The sequence below is a fragment of the Calonectris borealis genome, chromosome 7 (genome assembly GCF_964195595.1).
Source record: "Calonectris borealis chromosome 7, bCalBor7.hap1.2, whole genome shotgun sequence".
In the NCBI taxonomy this organism is placed as follows: Eukaryota; Metazoa; Chordata; class Aves; order Procellariiformes; family Procellariidae; genus Calonectris; species Calonectris borealis.
In genome coordinates, this window is record NC_134318.1 from 15,643,092 (window position 1) to 15,659,609 (window position 16,518).

Consider the following 16,518-nt stretch of genomic DNA (forward strand, 5'->3'; position numbering starts at 1 on the left):
CATGTGTGTAAAGGTGCCTCTTTGTCTATTTTTTTCAATGTTGCAGTGTAATTGTCCACCTCAACTCAGCCCTTATACTGATTTTAGTTTACCAACATAATTCAATTTTATTAGATTTTTGGAATTGTGATATGAATTTATCTTTATGAATTGTGATATGAATGTGTGATCACTGTTTAGTCCTTGTGATTAATAGAAACTTGGTGAAAAAGTATTAGATTTTCATTTTTAACTCTTAGGTTTGTGCTATACAGTATTCTCTCGTAATTTTTGCTCCCAGGTGTTAGGTTTGTTGCATGGCTTGCTAGGTTTGATGTAATTTTGGAATAAAATAAAGTGCATAGAAATAACTGCAAAACATCAACAAATATATATAGCATGAGGTTAAAATTTGGACACTACCCTGTCCAGCAGTCTCTCACCAAAGAACTAGCCGCTAGATGGCTGTGTGTCCCACAGCTGTGGGAGCAAGTCTGTGCAGAAAGCATGGCCTTTGCTTGTTTGTGCCAGCACTCAGCTGCTAAGTCTGGGTACCGGTACCCTGTTACTCCTGCTGGAGACAGTGACAGCCTCTCCTTCTGACAGGTCGAGGTAGCTGGTGTGCGTGGTGGGTTGGCTATGGTCTAGACTGAGGGCAAGGATGTTTCTGTGCTCATGCGCTATATTGTCATATAAATTGACAAACTACTTTTTGCAAAGGACTGTGGATTAATCCCAGATTTATTTAAATTGGGAGGATGTGACATCACATTTATCCTCTGTGATCAGTTTTGTTTGTCAACAGGCTACAAGGATGAACTTAATCCTGCAATACAAGGCTTACCTATATATGGCCCCCAAGAGTCACTTAATCCTAGCTTTATGGTTTAAGCAGCATCCTGTTAGATTTTCTACACTGGAGAAATGCTGCCACCCCATGTTTCTCTCCTAACTAAATTCCTTTGTACAGTGCCCCCCCAACAGATGTTGAGATGGAAAGAGAGTGCCTGACTGTGACGATCATTAAAGAGAAGCTGCCATTCATTCTCTTCAAGTATGTCACAAACACAACTTTTATCTGTTCAAGCCAGAAGTTTATCCACTTTATTAATTATGCTAATGTGCTATATGTACTGTGTAAGTTGAGACAAACAAGTAGTAGGTTTATGTGTAGCTCCTGATCTCCTGAGGACTTAGAGCGTTAATCAATGGCCCTCATTGGACACCTGGATAGATTTTGGCAGGAAAATACCTTAAAATGCAGCTGCATCTTAAAGAATGTATTAGCAAAATTTTCCCAGGGACTATTTTCCCAGCTGCATATTGCTCATCTTGCAAGGAAGAAGAGGTTGTGTGTGTCAGCCTGAAAAACATAAACTGTTTGGAGCCAGGTCCTATCGGTCTGCCTAGAAACATAAACCTTGGCCTTCATTATTAAAGACTTGTCTTGCTAACGAACTTTTGCCTATCAGTAATGTATACAAAGGCATTTCACTAATGCTAAGGAAGTCACCATTCATGCTGCCACAGAACTGTTTCGTGGAAGTGTTACAGTCCTACACATACCTGTTTATCAAGACGTCCCGGAGACGGCATAAGAAGGCACAGCTTTGTTAATGTGATGGAGGCCATGCCATTGGCTTCGCTGCTCCAGGATCTCCTGGTCATAATGTCGTAATGTGTTATACTACAACTAGCAGAAGCAAGCAGATGAAAAACAAATAAAAAGAAGCCTGAAAAGGTTCTGTATAAATAAATGCGTTGCATAATGTAACATGAAAGCAGAACGTCCCTATCTCAACAAAAACAAACATCCGCAGACAAAATGAACAGTTCTGCTCTGGTGATGGCAATAACAACCGTTATTGAATCTGTTGGAGAGGGAGAGTGTGTCTGTCTAGCTGGTTTGGTGGGCAGGCGAGGTCAGCGAGGAGGCTTGGCAGCGGGGTGTGCGTGACAGGCTGTTGGGCGAAAGGCCGTGGCTCTGAAACCTGCATTTTACAGATGGGGTCAGTCAGTCACACCCCTAGCATGTGAGCATTATCTAGATAATGGGCTTAATCTGCTAGTAAATGTATAGAGTAGAAATGATTGAACTTTTGTGGCAATTCTGCTACCTATTCAGGTTTTCCCATAAATGGATATAAGCATATGAGGTTCCTGGCCCCGTTAAAAAAACCCCAAAACTACAAACAGGAATACCATGCAGTTGCTGCTATAATACACACACAGAGAGAGCAGGTATGCAGCTGGCCGTATAATATAGAGACAGAAAGTAGAGTCGTGTTCTCAGGCCTTTTTTTTTTTTCCTTTCTCCTTTGCTGCTGCTGTTGCTGCTTTGTTTAATCTGTATTTAATAACACAGAAGCCAGAAATTTGAAACCATAACTTGCCCTCCTACCAAGTAGCTAAACTCTGGATGCTACAGGATATAGAGCACATCCCCTTGGTCCAAATCAGTTTAGCCATCACCTGATGTTCTGAGCTTTCTCTTGGAGCATGAGATACAGGGTTGAGCCCTGTAAGTAAGGCATACTTATGTCTTCTATATGAATATATAAGTGTGTGTGTGTGTGTGAGCGAGACAGACAAACCCAGACGGAGAGGTGGGGGGAGAGACAGCAAGAACATGGCAGCGTGTGCATGCACTAAACATGTTTACAGTAAACCAGTTAATCTGAAAATTTCTCGGTGGGGTTGGCAGTAGCCGGGAAGCCAGACCGCCTCAGTACGGTAACGAGAACCCTCCCCTTGCCCTCCCTAAACCGTGCTGGCAAACTCTCCGCTGCCTTCCCAGCAAGTTGGGCAATATGTGCGTTCCCCCATCTGATGCTAACGCCTTATCACAGCACCGCCTGGCAGCGAGCACGCTGCAAACTGCCAGTGACCCACGGACATGCAGCTTTGTGCCTGACTCCAGCGCCTCAGCTCTTAGGATCCACAAGCAGCAAGTAACTAGCTCCTGACCTCCTGCAGAAGAAAAATGCTGTTCAGCTCCTGCCCGCTCTGGAAAACACTGTTTGTTATAAGTTTAGCTGTGCTTCTTGCAGGTAAGATATTGCCATTCTTGGATATGATTGACAATTACTTAAGTAGTGGCTGTCTTAGAGAAATGAAGCATCCCACTTGGGAACCCAGCCCCGGGTGGCCACAAGCAGGCGATCAGATTGCTAACTGTTCAGAATAAATCAGTGTTTGCACAGTTTATTCACGTTTGAGCCTCAGGTATACAAGGCAGCGCTAGGACTGCAGGGTAGTGGCACAATTCCCTTAAACAAGTACTGTTATTTGTTCATGTGTCGGGAGGGATTATTAACCAGCTGTGTACCTGCTTCTGTTTGTCTTTTAGATTTTACTGAAATGGGAGCTTTTGCCAGTCCAAGTGAATGTGAAGGTGCAACCATAGATGACGTGAATGCGAGGCTGGAGGTAAGAGGTTGGCTGCATTGGCCCACCCAGGAGCTGCCGTGCAGACCCCCTCGGTCGGCGGTGGAGGAGCAGGGCCCTGCCGCGTGCCCCCCTGCAGCCGGATGCGCTGGCTGGGCCAGCACAACCTGCCTATGGCTTTGGCAGCGCCTGGCTGGAAACAGAAGTACGTGGTGGGGAGGGGAGCGGGATGGAAGAGCAAAGGAAGATCAGTATCGTTTGACCTGCCATGTCTTTGGCCCTGCTACTGCTACTCAAAAAACAAAGCCTTGTAGGTGTATTTTCCAGTTTTGCTTTGCTCCAGATATATGAAGTGGCTTGAACGTAAACAGTTATGTCTTTTGCCTTACATGCACCAATCCCACTTTCAAATATAAAGTGTTAAATATTTTAAATACAAGTAAATCCAGTCAACTGAAAGCCTATGTTTTATGAATTAGTGCCCCTGTCTTCTATGGGCTAGGGAGTGATCAGACAGTGACCCTTGAATATGGTAGAAATGGTAAAGAAATACCAGGGCAGAGCCTGTAAAGACATTTTTCACACACGGTCGAGACATCTGTCTGTAAAACAGCAAGTCAGAACTAATAGCTGGAGTGGGGTCCACATATCAGTACGCACTGTGAGCTTCTCCTGGAGTCTCCTTCTCATCCCACGGCGGGGGGAAGGCTGGGGCTGCACGTGCCGAGGAGGAGTTCTCCCAGGCGTCTGACTTTTTTTCCCCCAGAGATTTGAATTATATTATTTTCTTTATATGACGGATGTCCATCACTTTCAACTTTCGAAAGCTTCAGCCTGAGAAGCAGAGTTAGCCATTGCTGGCTAGTGCGTCAGCAGCCGTCACTGAAAATTGCGCTTGCATTTTTTTCTTGCATCTGTGCAAGTTCAAAGTAATTGGTGTCTGTTATAGTGATGGCACACACTTGTGTTTTGGTTGTGGAGTTTACACAGCTCTGCACTATATACATATGTGCGTAGGCACACACATATGGACTGAAAGCTATTTATATGGGTACAGAGCAATAGCTAGATAAAAATACAGGAACTTCTTTGTTTACACGCATTCACAAATCTGTATTTTTGCGCACACACACACACACACACACACACACAGACACACACAGATGCAGAGAAAGTCTGTGAGATGTCAGCATTCAGAAGATAAGAATAACAAACCAATGTTTTGTACGGAAAGAAGATACATACAGTTGTTTATAAAGGCATCTTTTCATATACAGGAAAAAAAAACCCAACCCATACCAGTCCTCCCTCTTGAACTCAATATAAAGGAAAAACCCTATCTAGCCCCTGTTTTCAAAAACAATTACCGGATTTTTTCCAAAAACATTGTGGGGAAATTAGTGTTACTTAAAACTATATAATTTTCAAGCTGGTTCTTGTTCTGCATTTTAAAAAACAGAAGGAAAAAATATTTGACCACTTTCATAAATTAATTCCAAGGCCTTTCCTCTTCAACTTAGCCTTTTTCTCCTCTAACTCCACAGAAATATTCAAAATGCTTTCATGAAATTATCGCCAAGGGTGAAAAATCTTCAATCAATTTCCTTGTCTGGACACTGCAAGAAACACTCGGTCTCCTGCGCCCTGTTCAAGAGAAATGTGAGGCCCCTCCTGAACCGATGCTCCTCTTTGCTGGGTGTTGAACCAAGTGGCAGTGGAGAAGCACCGAGAAAAATTTTTTACCTGCAGTCAGAGTGAGCTAAGTGTCTGCGTTCCCTGAGGGGGAAAAAAATAAGATAAAAGAAGTCTCAGCAACAAGCCGGAAAGTGCTTAACCACTGCGCTGGCAGGCACCTGGGAGGCACGGCAGCACCAACGCGCCGGGTCCCCCCTCCCCGCAGCCCCGCCGCCGGTGCCGAGCACAGCGCAGAGCCGCTGAGGCAGCAGGGCCTGCGCTGCCCTCCGGCGAGAGCCTCTTCGGTGTCTGGGAATGGGCACGTCAGCCATATTTTGCCAAGAAATATTTGGATAGTTTTGATCACAATAGTACTGAGCGTCGGTGCTGTGAATGCAAATGCTACTTTGAGCCATTTTTAAAGTGTAACTGGGGCTGACAGGGACTTTGCTGTCACCGTGACAAGTGATGGAAAAATCGGGCGTTGCCTCAAAAAAAAAAAAAAGAAAAGAAAAAAGGTTTGAAACAAACAAAAATGGTTACTTTACAATGTCAGCTAGTGGGGGCAGTTATCACCCATACCCAGGTCAATGAGTGTGCCTAGGGTTTGCTTGGGAAGGGGGAGACTTTTATACTCACTTTCACGCTGATACGTTGTTTTCTTGCTCTCTTTTTTTCTCTTTTTAATCCACTCAAAAGTTTGCAAGCAGCTACCTCCATGCCCGCGCCCACTAGCCCCTAGAAACGGCGGGCTGGTGTGTGTCACCATTGACAATGCTCAGTACTGCAAACCCATGTGCAACAAGGTAATAGTCATGGTTTACTGCTGCTATATTGCTGGATTTATTTATTAATTTACAAGTGTTTATTGTGTAATCCATCATTTTCCTTGTTATACTTTTTTTTTTTCTCCCATAGGGCAGGGAGAGGTTGTAGTGTTTGAATGACCTTCACTGGCTGAATATTTCTTCATCTTACGGTTACCATGATGTAGCCTAAGACACCGTTTGTTTGGTTTTTCCCCATCTTTGTTTCCCAAGGGTTATGACTTTCAATTCCTCAGAAGAAGTAGACTGTATGAAGCATGTGGCAACGCCACTGGGTTTTCCTGGACAACGCAGCTTGTTGGGGGAAAGGCACTGGCTGTTTGTAACCGTGAGTATTTCTCAAACACACCTGGTCACAGGGATGGGAGGCTCCGTTTGTTTTGTTTAAAAAAAGGAGGAAAGAAAGGTTTCTCTTTTCTTGGCATGTGTGACATTGTGAGAGTGGACAAACAGCTGAACCAGAAATCATGTTAGCTTTAAAACCACGAAGGCCTGGGCTGGTGAGCATCGCTATTTCAGCTTGGGTCGGCAAATACGACATGTATGCAATGTTTGTGGGGAGATGCACTGGTTTTTTCTTAAACAGTAAATAGGTATCATCTTAACACAACCCCTATGTTGCACAAGGCCTGTGTGACCCACTAGGCAGACAGCAGTAGAACATAAAATGGCTGTTTATCTTGCAACAGTACTTGAAGAATCTCAGCAAAATTGGCCAACACCTGCACTGTTCACCGTATGTACATACAATAAACCCCAGGAGCCGGCTCCCAGCCAGCAACGCTGCCTTTTTCATGTGGCAGCCTAAGGGTTTTAAGAGTGCTCCCATCGCATCCAGTGAGCAATCTGTGACCTGAAGCAGGCTGTCTGACTCTGTTGTTACTGCCTTGATTTAAAAATAAATGTGTGTGTATATACACAAAAGGGCCAACCTCTCTCTCCTATGGTTAATGGAAAGTATTTTACTGTTGACAGTGCCGTGTTGCTAGAGCGGTTGTTTCCCAAGGCTTACCAAAAGCAATCATCTAGGCACTTTTAGTCCACGTTGAAATCTTTGGTCAGGAAAATGGGAATGCTGGTGCTTGTTTAAAGATCAGGACAAATCTAAGCTAAGTAATGCAGCTGCTTTTTGTTGTTGTTGTTGTTGTTGTCATCTTTGACCTTTCCAGCCTCTGAGACGGCCATCAGTGGAGCTAAATCTGCCTATTTCCCCGCCAACAGCACCTGTCTACACACATTAGCCTTCACTGAAACTCAGACAGAGCAGCTAAACATCTTCCTCAAAGAGCTTGGTGAGCAAGGCATCGACGGCTCCAACCGTGACAAGGAGGCTGATTGTATCCTCTGTGGTTACTAGCACCGAAACGCTTGTGCCACAGACCAACCAGCCATCTGCAATTTGACATGGGTATTCTGACAAGAGAAGCGGAGCAGTGAAATCATTGCTAAGACATGTAAACATACAGCTTTTATTTAGTTAAAGGACTAGAGGTCATAGTCAAAATTTGACCTCAGCTCTTGGGTACAGATATATAGGCTAAAACTAATCACATAGCTCATGGCAGAGGTGTTTCAAAGAAAGATCGCTTTTATGGCTTAAATTTGTCTAGCTGGAATTAAATAAGAATTCGAGTTGATTAATGGATGCAAATATTAGTTAAACACAATAATTGTTATCAGAAATCATCTTCACTGAGAAAGGGCCATGATTTTAGTTGCTTTTACAGTTGGCAGTTAATCACTATTGTTGCTCTGATGACCATTAAAGCAATGCAAGTCACAACAGTTTCTGGCTGTAGGCGTATAATTCTTTATTCATGCGCCTGCTTGACTGGGGGTTAAATCAGGCTATACATCCAGCTGTTCAAGGTCCTGTGTTTTGCATGAGCTACAAACTTGAAGCACTGCAGTTTGCTGGTGGGATAGCTCAAAGGTTTCTCCTGTATTTATCACCTTGTTGACATCCCACAGAAAGACATAGCCTTTAGGTATACTTCAATGCATGTCTAGAAGTCAGAAAGTGTCCTGTATGCTTGCTGTAACCAGGCAAAATGGCAGGAAGAATGTAACATCTCAGAACCGTACAAAATGTGAGAACTGGGATTGCCGTAAACTGCCAGATATTTGCCAAAAAGATGTAGGGGGCGGGTGTTGAGAAGCTCCCTCGTTAATGTGCTAGGGATCAGCTTCAGTCTCCTCTGTTCAGTCCCTGTGGGGCAAAACCATGGTGGTTCTGCAAAGAAAGTCCTATTGACCCTTGGTTTGCTCTAACAACAGCTGTGCCCAGCCTGTGGGACCTGGGGCTGCAAGTGCTCTTCTGTGCTCGCACTCCCTCGCGCTCCCCGGGCGCATGCGGCACACGCGCCTACGGGGCCTCCCTTAGGCAGAGGCTGTGGTTCCCACAAGCTATGGCTCACCTTTGGAGGGAAAGTACAAAAGCAAACGAGGTCTGGTTGGTAAGAGTTGGGACGGGCCACATCTGGGTAGTGCCTAGGGCTTTGGACTGAGCGCAGGGCTGACCGGCTGAGATGCCCTGGTCTCAGCACAGTAGTGCCAGGGTGGCTGCTGGTCCTAGACCAATATTTCCACAGCTTCTGGCTAGTCGTCCCCCCCATTTTTTTCCCCTTCTTCATTCTATTTCCAAAGTGGGGCAGGTTTGGCTGTTACCAAAGTTAGTAAAAATTTAGCTGGTCATCTGAATTTGTAACAGCTTTAAACATGAACGAATATCCAAGTGATTTTTGTCATTGATTCTTCTCATGAAATATAAATACTTGTTCCTGCTCTAATCCCATGCCTTCTGTGAGCTCTCCCTCTTTTACACCCCCCCCCGCACACCCCCGCACACGTGTGTGTACTCTGAAAAACCAAAGGCGCAGAGTAAGAAGTGTGCAAGCAGAAAGCCCAGGCCATTGTCCACGTGGCACTTGGTGCAAACGAAGACCAGAGACAACATAACACTGGAGATCCAGTTTATTTGTGGAGCTGTAGCTACAGAACAGATGTGCATGTGAATTGTTATGAAATCTAAACAAAAAGCCTAGCTACTGCTTGCTTGGTTTTCAGTGGAATCCGTGCTTGGGGTTTTGTTTTAATTTTCTTCTGTTGAGCAAACTGAAGCTGTAGATCTGAAGACAGCCAGCTCATCTGTTTGTGTTTCCTTTCTCTTCTTTACCTTTTCCCTATGTCTGTGAATCTCTCGGACACAGACACAGTGGTACGCAATGTCTAATTGACCTTTACCTCATTAATCAGTTAAATTATTCAGATATATAAAATTACACACTATCCTTCAGACTCAGAATCCAGTCATTACAAGCAAAACAATCATCGTTTGTTTTTGGGCCCAGAACCAGGCAGTCATACGACTATGAGTGTAGCAGACAATTATACCAACAAAGGGATGAGTTGCCTGCTTTGGCTGTTTATAAACTATGAGGCAGTAACTTAAGTCATTGTGTTGTAGACAAAAGTGCTGTAGTCTTAAAGAAAAGCAATGGTTTCTCAATCACTGCTGGGTTTGTTTATTTCTGGCAAACAAATAATCTCTTATCAAACGAAATTATAATGTCTTTGAGTCTCTCATTTCCAGCCAATTCATTATCAGTTGATGGTCAAATAAAATATCTGAAGCACTGAGCACTTTCCAGTATCATTTTCCTACTGGTGCTAAAAAACATTTTTCTCTGAGTTATATTAAGCTATTTTAGTGACTTTCCAAACCAACCAACAAACGAAAAGAAATCCAGTATTGGATTTCATGAGGAAATCAAACCCATTGCTCTTGTAAACTAACAGAAACTGTTAAATCTGTGCATCAGAAATCCCACTAATGAGCAAAGCATAATGTGGAAGAATTAGGCTGGAAAGCTTTAATTTGATGTGGCATGAATTTGATATTAAGCTGGAGATTGGGTTGTTGTGGGTTTTTTCATAAACTTGCAGAGAAGCAGTTTTGTTCTATTCCCACCACCCAAGTCATTATTTATATAAGAGAAAGGGAAGTTGAAACGATAAGCCTATATGACACAGTTAAAAACTAAAGTAAACTTAATCACATTCTTTCCCAGAGTAAATTTGCATAATATAATTCAGGTAAATACTTGCTGTATGGTTGCATTAATTTCGAGTCGGTGTCTGGCCGGGCATGTCTGAGCATTGGGCCATCCCTCATGCTCCAGCTCTAACCCCAGGATGGGGAGGGCTTTGTGTTCTGGCACTCAGGATTTGCAGAGAGAGGAAAATTCATATAGAAGGAAAGAAATGAAAAACATTTTAGGCCATTAAGTTTTCAGATCCGACAAAAGAAGCACAAGATGCTTATTTATTGCACCGTTCTCTGTTGGTATTTTTTAGGTTTCACAGTGCGACCAGACTAAACCACCACCTCCCCAGAGCATACTGCACGCTTTTGATACTTCCACCTGCATAACTGTCAGTCACCTCAGCTAAAGCTTTGGTAGTATTTACAGTGTAACTATGGAAAGGCAGGCTTTCTTGATAGTAGTTAAGGGAACACGATGCTGTGTCATGCTTGCTCCTCTCTCCGTCTTCTTTTCAGCCCATTACAATGCAAAGGAAGACTAGGGACTAAGCCAACAACAGTAATTACAATGTAGCCAAAAAAATGGGAGGCAAAGTGCTGAGAACTGTAGTACACGAAGACAAAATTACACACATTCTCCTTCCACAGGAACTTAGCAGCAATGGACTGGGAAACCCATCGCTTTTGGATGGATCCCAGGGAGTAACAGTGCTCCTGAGAGATGTTATCATCCTGGACCATCCTTTAAAGGGATCGGTGGTGTTACAGCTTGCGCCAGGGCTGGCTCACACCGAGCCGTGCAGCGAGATCTGCGGCACGCGCCTCATTCTCCAGATCACCACCGCAGCGGGGGGCAGAAACATGAGAAAACTCATTATCAGCACTGCAGCAAAAATGACCAGCAGTATTTCCCATGGGGCCAGGATCGTTTCCACCATGGTTTCCTCCATGCAAGAGTCTAAAGCTGTAAAGCAAAAAATACTGCATTACTTTCTTCCAAATAGCCATTACACCTGTATAGATGTGTTTGTTTTACCCAGCATCGGGCTGTCAGCCTTTTTCTCCTATTATTTTCTCATCCTGAAGAACAAACCCATTTTCCCCGGCTGCAGGTCCCAGAGGAGCTCCTGCTCTCTCTCCCTCCGTCCCCTCGAGAGCCTCCGTGGAGCATCAGCCTGCCTTTGCCTTTTGGCTCAGTGGCAGTCACTGATGCTGGTGTAAGACACTATGTCCACTTGTCCTGACTCTTGGGCAAGCCTCTGTCACTTTTTCTTTAAAATTTTGATTTTTAAGGCCCTCCCCTCCCACTTAGAGCATCATTACACAAAATGATTATTACAGTCACACGTATCAAAGCTAAACCTGAGAATAAAAGGATACGACGGAAAGGAGAACTGCAAGCTATCTGCCATCAGAATGTGTGTTTTATCTCTTTTTTTTTTCCCTATGAAGTGGGCTTTAGAAACTTCTTGCTTGCCAGAGAGCTTCAGTGGACACTCAGTAAAGAATTATGTGCTTTGAGAATGCCTACAGATGTATTTTAATAAAACTGTTAAATCTGTTGAAAACTGATTTCTATTTGAAATGGTTTAATCAAACAAGTATGAGCTTAAGATGCAGAAGAGCAGGCAGTGGGGTGTACGCGCAGAGCAGAAGCAGAGCTAGTAAATCTCAAGCCTTTAGTTTTTGCAAAATAGAAGAAGAAAGAGCAGACCCGTTAGGAAGGAGTTAGATCCCGTTGGTTTTGAGGCAAGGAGCCAGGGCTGATAACAGGTGTGTCCCAGGTAATCAAGGACGCAGCGCGATTCCTTCAGCACAGGGGCCACACACCTGAAACCCATAACGAAGCCCTAAGGAGGTGAATGTATAAAAGGTGGTGGCCAGGGGCCAAGCAGGGTTTTCTCCCACAACCTCCGGCCCCTGCGCCCTGGCAGCACGGAGGTTTCCCGAGGGGCTGCGCTGCTGCCGCCGGCCTGGGGGTTCGGCCTAGGTTTCACCCTAGGTTTCACCAGCGGAGACCTCAGGTTTGTCTGTTGCTTTTCGGCAGGGGGGGTGTAAGGGGTTTCTGTTGCTAAATCCTGACCCTTACGAGAAGGAGAAAACTGAAACAGGATTGGTAGAATGTGCTTATTTGGAGCGAGTAGAAGAGCATGAGTGTGTATGGGAAGCTAGTGAGCTGCCAGCAATTTTGTACCTGGCTTCACAGTGTTAAAATTGCCCTCAGCTCAGGGTTTTTTGCTGTGGCCTGTGAGGAGAAGCAGCAGATGTCTGGTAACAAATCCTGGAGGATTTAGGTAATGATATTCCTTAATGAAGGCTAGCAATCTGTTAGGCAGACTCTAGCTGGAGTTTGTCTCAGCTGCTAAATGAACTGGACTTTGCTACTCAGTCACCCCTTGGCTCTCTGGTGCCGACCTTTCCTGTACATTTACCTTCTCCTCTTGAGGTACCGGTTCAGCCTTTTGTGGAGAAAGAGACACAGGCTTTGACGGTGGAAAACACATTTCTCTCTCCAGACTCAGTTGTGCCTGTCCAGGGTCGGTGTCTGCCTTGCAGCACTGCCGAGACCTTTCCAGAAACCTCAGGCCTCGCAAGGTTGTGTCAAGTTTTACAGTCAGATTAACATCAAGTCTTGCAACTGGGGAAAAGTATGGAGGATGAGAGCGAAGCTCCCCGAGCTCAGAGCCTGGAGCGTGCTCACGGCTGCTGCCTCCCTGCCAGCTAAGCCACATACCTGCGGAAGGATGGTTGCTGGCGCTGGAATGCTGCCCGCCAGGCCCGTTCCCTGCAGCCGGCTGTGCTCTGTGTCCGGTGTCCCCTGAGCTGCAAAATAGCTGCTTGGTTTTGCTTGTTTTTCATCTGCTCGCATCTGCAGCTCTGACTGTTGGGGCTGTGCTCTGGAGCTTGTTAGGCTATGTGATATTCTGACCTTTCTTGTGGCACTCGAATTCTTCTTCTTGCTCCTCTGTTGGTGGATGAAGGTAAACGGGAGACAGCTGTGGGAGAAGGGGTGTTTGTGCTCAGGGAGCTGCCTTGTGCTGCTTCATTGCTGCACACAGCTGCTGCACTGGGAATATCGGAGGTGGGCCTCTTGTTCTCTAATTCACTTTTCCTTCTCCATCAATGAATTCCTTAAATATCTTAATTTCTGATTTGCTTTGTGGTCTCTTGTTCCTGCCTTTTTCTCTGTCAGGCATTTTCTGTTAACCTCTTGCAGTGAGAGCACCCACTGCTCCCCCAGCAGCCTGAGCTGGTGAGGATGAGAGCAGAGCATTGCCCCTTTCCTTAAATCCTGGCTGTGAGGGAAGGTCACACCAGTTAACTTCCACAAAACAAACTTCCAGTGATCTTCAGCTGAATTATATACCATGTTGTGTAAGAAATAGAGGTCCTAAGACACCCTGGATGCAGAGAATGAAGGAAGGCTCTGTTCCCTTCCTCTGCTGAGAAAGTAAACCCTATGGTTTGAGGTGAGGAAGGTGAGGTGTGCTTGAGCACACAGCAGTAGAGGCACCACGGGGAAGGCACCCCTCTGCTTCGTCCCTTGGTGAAGAGGAGGTAACATGTCGCTATGCTTGGGTAAGGGATTGCTGTCCTGGCAGTGGTACCACTGGCAGTGAAACAAAGGTTGGACAAAACAGCCCGATGTGTGTCTGTGGGGGGAGGCATTGCTGGGTGTCCGTCCGCCTTGGCCCTTCTGAGGACCTGAAATGCTCGGCAGTCAGAAAATAATGGCGAGGGTGATATTGCAGAAGCAATTGGGAAGTGATGGGATGGTCTGTGATAGTGTGGAGACAGTCGAGGCTGTGTAGTTCAAGGCTGTAAAGAGCAGCGGTTCATTTGCCAAGGGCCTTGTTCGCCTATCGGAGCTGTTGATTACATTGGCTTTAGCTAGAAAAGCTGCGGATGGCTAATAACTGATAGTAAGTCTTATATAATGTCCCCAAACTATTAATGTGTCCTTCACCTACATATTCTATGCTTTCCCTGCACTCATGTTCTCGTGTTTTAAGGCTTTGGGCTCTTAGCTTGTAAGTGAGCGAGTGCTGCACAGCCCAGGGGTGCATATGCAGCTTGCTTTGGTCTTTTGGGGACTGAATACATCAGAGGGTCATGCCGTACATCAGTATTACTATATTACATAATTTTCAGTATGATATGTCATAAATAAGGTATATTCATGACAGTGGAATCCATCCCAAGTAGAAATAGGTGCACTGACAAGTGAGTCTGCTAAACTGTGGTGCTGTGCAACCAGCAGGTACAGAGGCTGGAGGCCAGGACTCAATGACCCTTCTAAATGTTGTTTGCCTGTGTTTCATTCAGTGTAGCTGTAAAAGATTTGGTACTGCTGCTCAGTTAACGAGGTGTTTCTCATATTGACAGTGTTTGATGCACACTGGCTGTGTGTGCTTAAACAATCTTTCCAAACAGCCAGTATCCCTGCCAACTTTCTAAACCTCTAAGGTTTGATTACGGGAGGGTAAGAATGAATCAAAATAGCAGTCAACCAAAACATAGCTCTAGAAATACAAAAGCAGTGGTATTTCTTTCAGAATAAATACATGCTGTCACTGGATCTTTGCAAGTTCTTTATCTCAACTAAAATCCTCCTCAGTGAATGTGTGAGCATATCAAATCTCATCTCTAAACCACAAAATATTTTGCAGTGAAGGATGCTCTAGATCTAAACCCTAGATTTAACAACTGGGTAGAAGAGTAAAGCGCTCTGCAAGGATTGGAGCTGAAGGCAATAAATGGAATGCAATAAATGACTTCTCTGGAGAAGTATACAATAATGACGGCATTTGGGGAGGGGAAAAAAGAGGCCTATTAGAGAAGTGTGATTTCTGGTTGTACCTTCCATTTCTAGTGTTTCATTTAAGATTTGCCTGAAGCTATATAAACTAAAGGGTTTTTTCTGAACTATAGTTGATGGAAGACCTTTTTGGACACTAAAGAAGGGGTCATCTTAGCACAGTGGTCAGAATCCTCTCGGAAAATTCACAATTCTATCCTTATACCCTCCACAGAAAACAAAATTATAACCTTGTTACATAATTCTGGAAACAAAGCTGGTATGCTTCATTAATTGCATATGTTTAACGCAATCTAAAGTAGGCCTTGTAAAAATGTATGTCTTAGACTGTTGATGGCTTTGCTGCTCCCCTTATCTTAGCACAGATCCATTTATGAATTGTAATATCTTTAAGATCATGGCACACAACTGTCGCAGAGCACTATATATGCAGGAAACGGACGACTTGCACTACAGTATATTTAGCTGGTATACTTGTCTGCCAGCTTACAGCCTGCTGCAATACAGAAAAGCCAGAAAATATTGTTTGACCTTTTGATTTGAAGCCTTAACTTATTAGGATTATTAGGAAAAAGCAAAAACACATGTAGGCAGACAGGGTGATTTACTCTTTGGCATGGGCTGCTCTCTCCCAGTGAAGTGGATGGGCAGGGTGCAGCTGAGCAGCTGCCTTGTGGCTTCTGCCCTGCAAGGAACCTACCCCAATCTTTCCCCACCAGCTGAATCTATTTAAGAGTGCTTGTCCTGCCTGCTGCAGGCATTGCTATATTGAATGTAATCTTTGATTCTAGCTGTAATGAACCTATGTTAAAAAGTCAGTTATTTTTCTCTAATCTTGCTTTTTTTTTCTCCAAGTTACTCAGGAATATCTTTTGATTTTTCGAGAACTAAGAGTAGGGAAAACCTTACAAAAACCCAGATGCATTTATCCCCCTATCACAACTGGGAAGGGGGAAAGCTATACTTCCTCAATGTACGATGAGGCCAAATGCTGAAGGTAGCAATGCTGTTATGCAAAAAAGGCTGACTTGCAGTCTACAGAAGTAGCATAAAGCTTTAAGACGGCCTTCTGAAGCTTACAGGGGTCATTGTAATGTGAGAAGGTCCCCGAGCAAGATGCTTGTGGGAGGCGGCGGCCTCCCAGTCTGTTACTTGCTCTCAGTTGTGGTTCCTCTGAAGATGTTTTGCATGGGGCAGAAAGATGATCTGGTATCTGAATTGGCACCTATTTATAGAATTTGTCCTTCTCCAAACTTCAGAATAATTGACTATCATGTAATAATTCTTTCTCTCTACTTGGAAAGGTCACAAATCTAGTACTGCTGGCTAACTTCTGGGAACAAGTTTTAAAAATTATTTGGGAGCCTAGTAAATTTGTAAGTGCAGCTACCAAAAGGCAGAATGGATCAAAGCCTGCAAGGCCTGTTCCATATCAGTGAATTGAGTTATATTTTTCTCTTGTTTCTATAAGGATATTCTGATTAATAGCTACAGCACTTAATGTCAATCAAAAAGTACCTGAGAACAAAAGATTCACTCAGTTGGAAGCAAACAAGAAATGTGGGCAAAGACTGTTTGCCTTTCCTCGTCTTCAGTTCCAATAGAAAAGCTGTAATTCCTTATCTGTCCCAACATAGCATTTCAGGTTTACACCCATATTTACATGTTTTTGGAAAGAACTGATGCTGTGTAAATCCTGTGACTCTTAAATGATTTCTGGAGCTGGATGACTTCAGGCAGGTGAGAACCTCAGCGCCTGCAACAGAACAAATTCCCCACTGGTGAAC

General features: G+C 44.4%; 1 protein-coding gene across 1 annotated transcript; it reads left to right on the forward strand.

The window, feature by feature from the left end:
- Positions 1-2,861: 2,861 nt before the first annotated feature.
- LOC142084158 (uncharacterized) lies at positions 2,862-7,652 on the forward strand. The gene is made up of 6 exons (XM_075154355.1): positions 2,862-3,029; positions 3,329-3,408; positions 4,911-5,025; positions 5,740-5,846; positions 6,081-6,195; positions 7,037-7,652. The coding sequence occupies exons 1-6, from the start codon at positions 2,963-2,965 to the stop codon at positions 7,222-7,224; spliced, it is 672 nt and encodes a 223-aa protein (XP_075010456.1). The 5' UTR covers positions 2,862-2,962; the 3' UTR covers positions 7,225-7,652.
- The last annotated feature ends 8,866 nt before the right edge of the window (positions 7,653-16,518 follow it).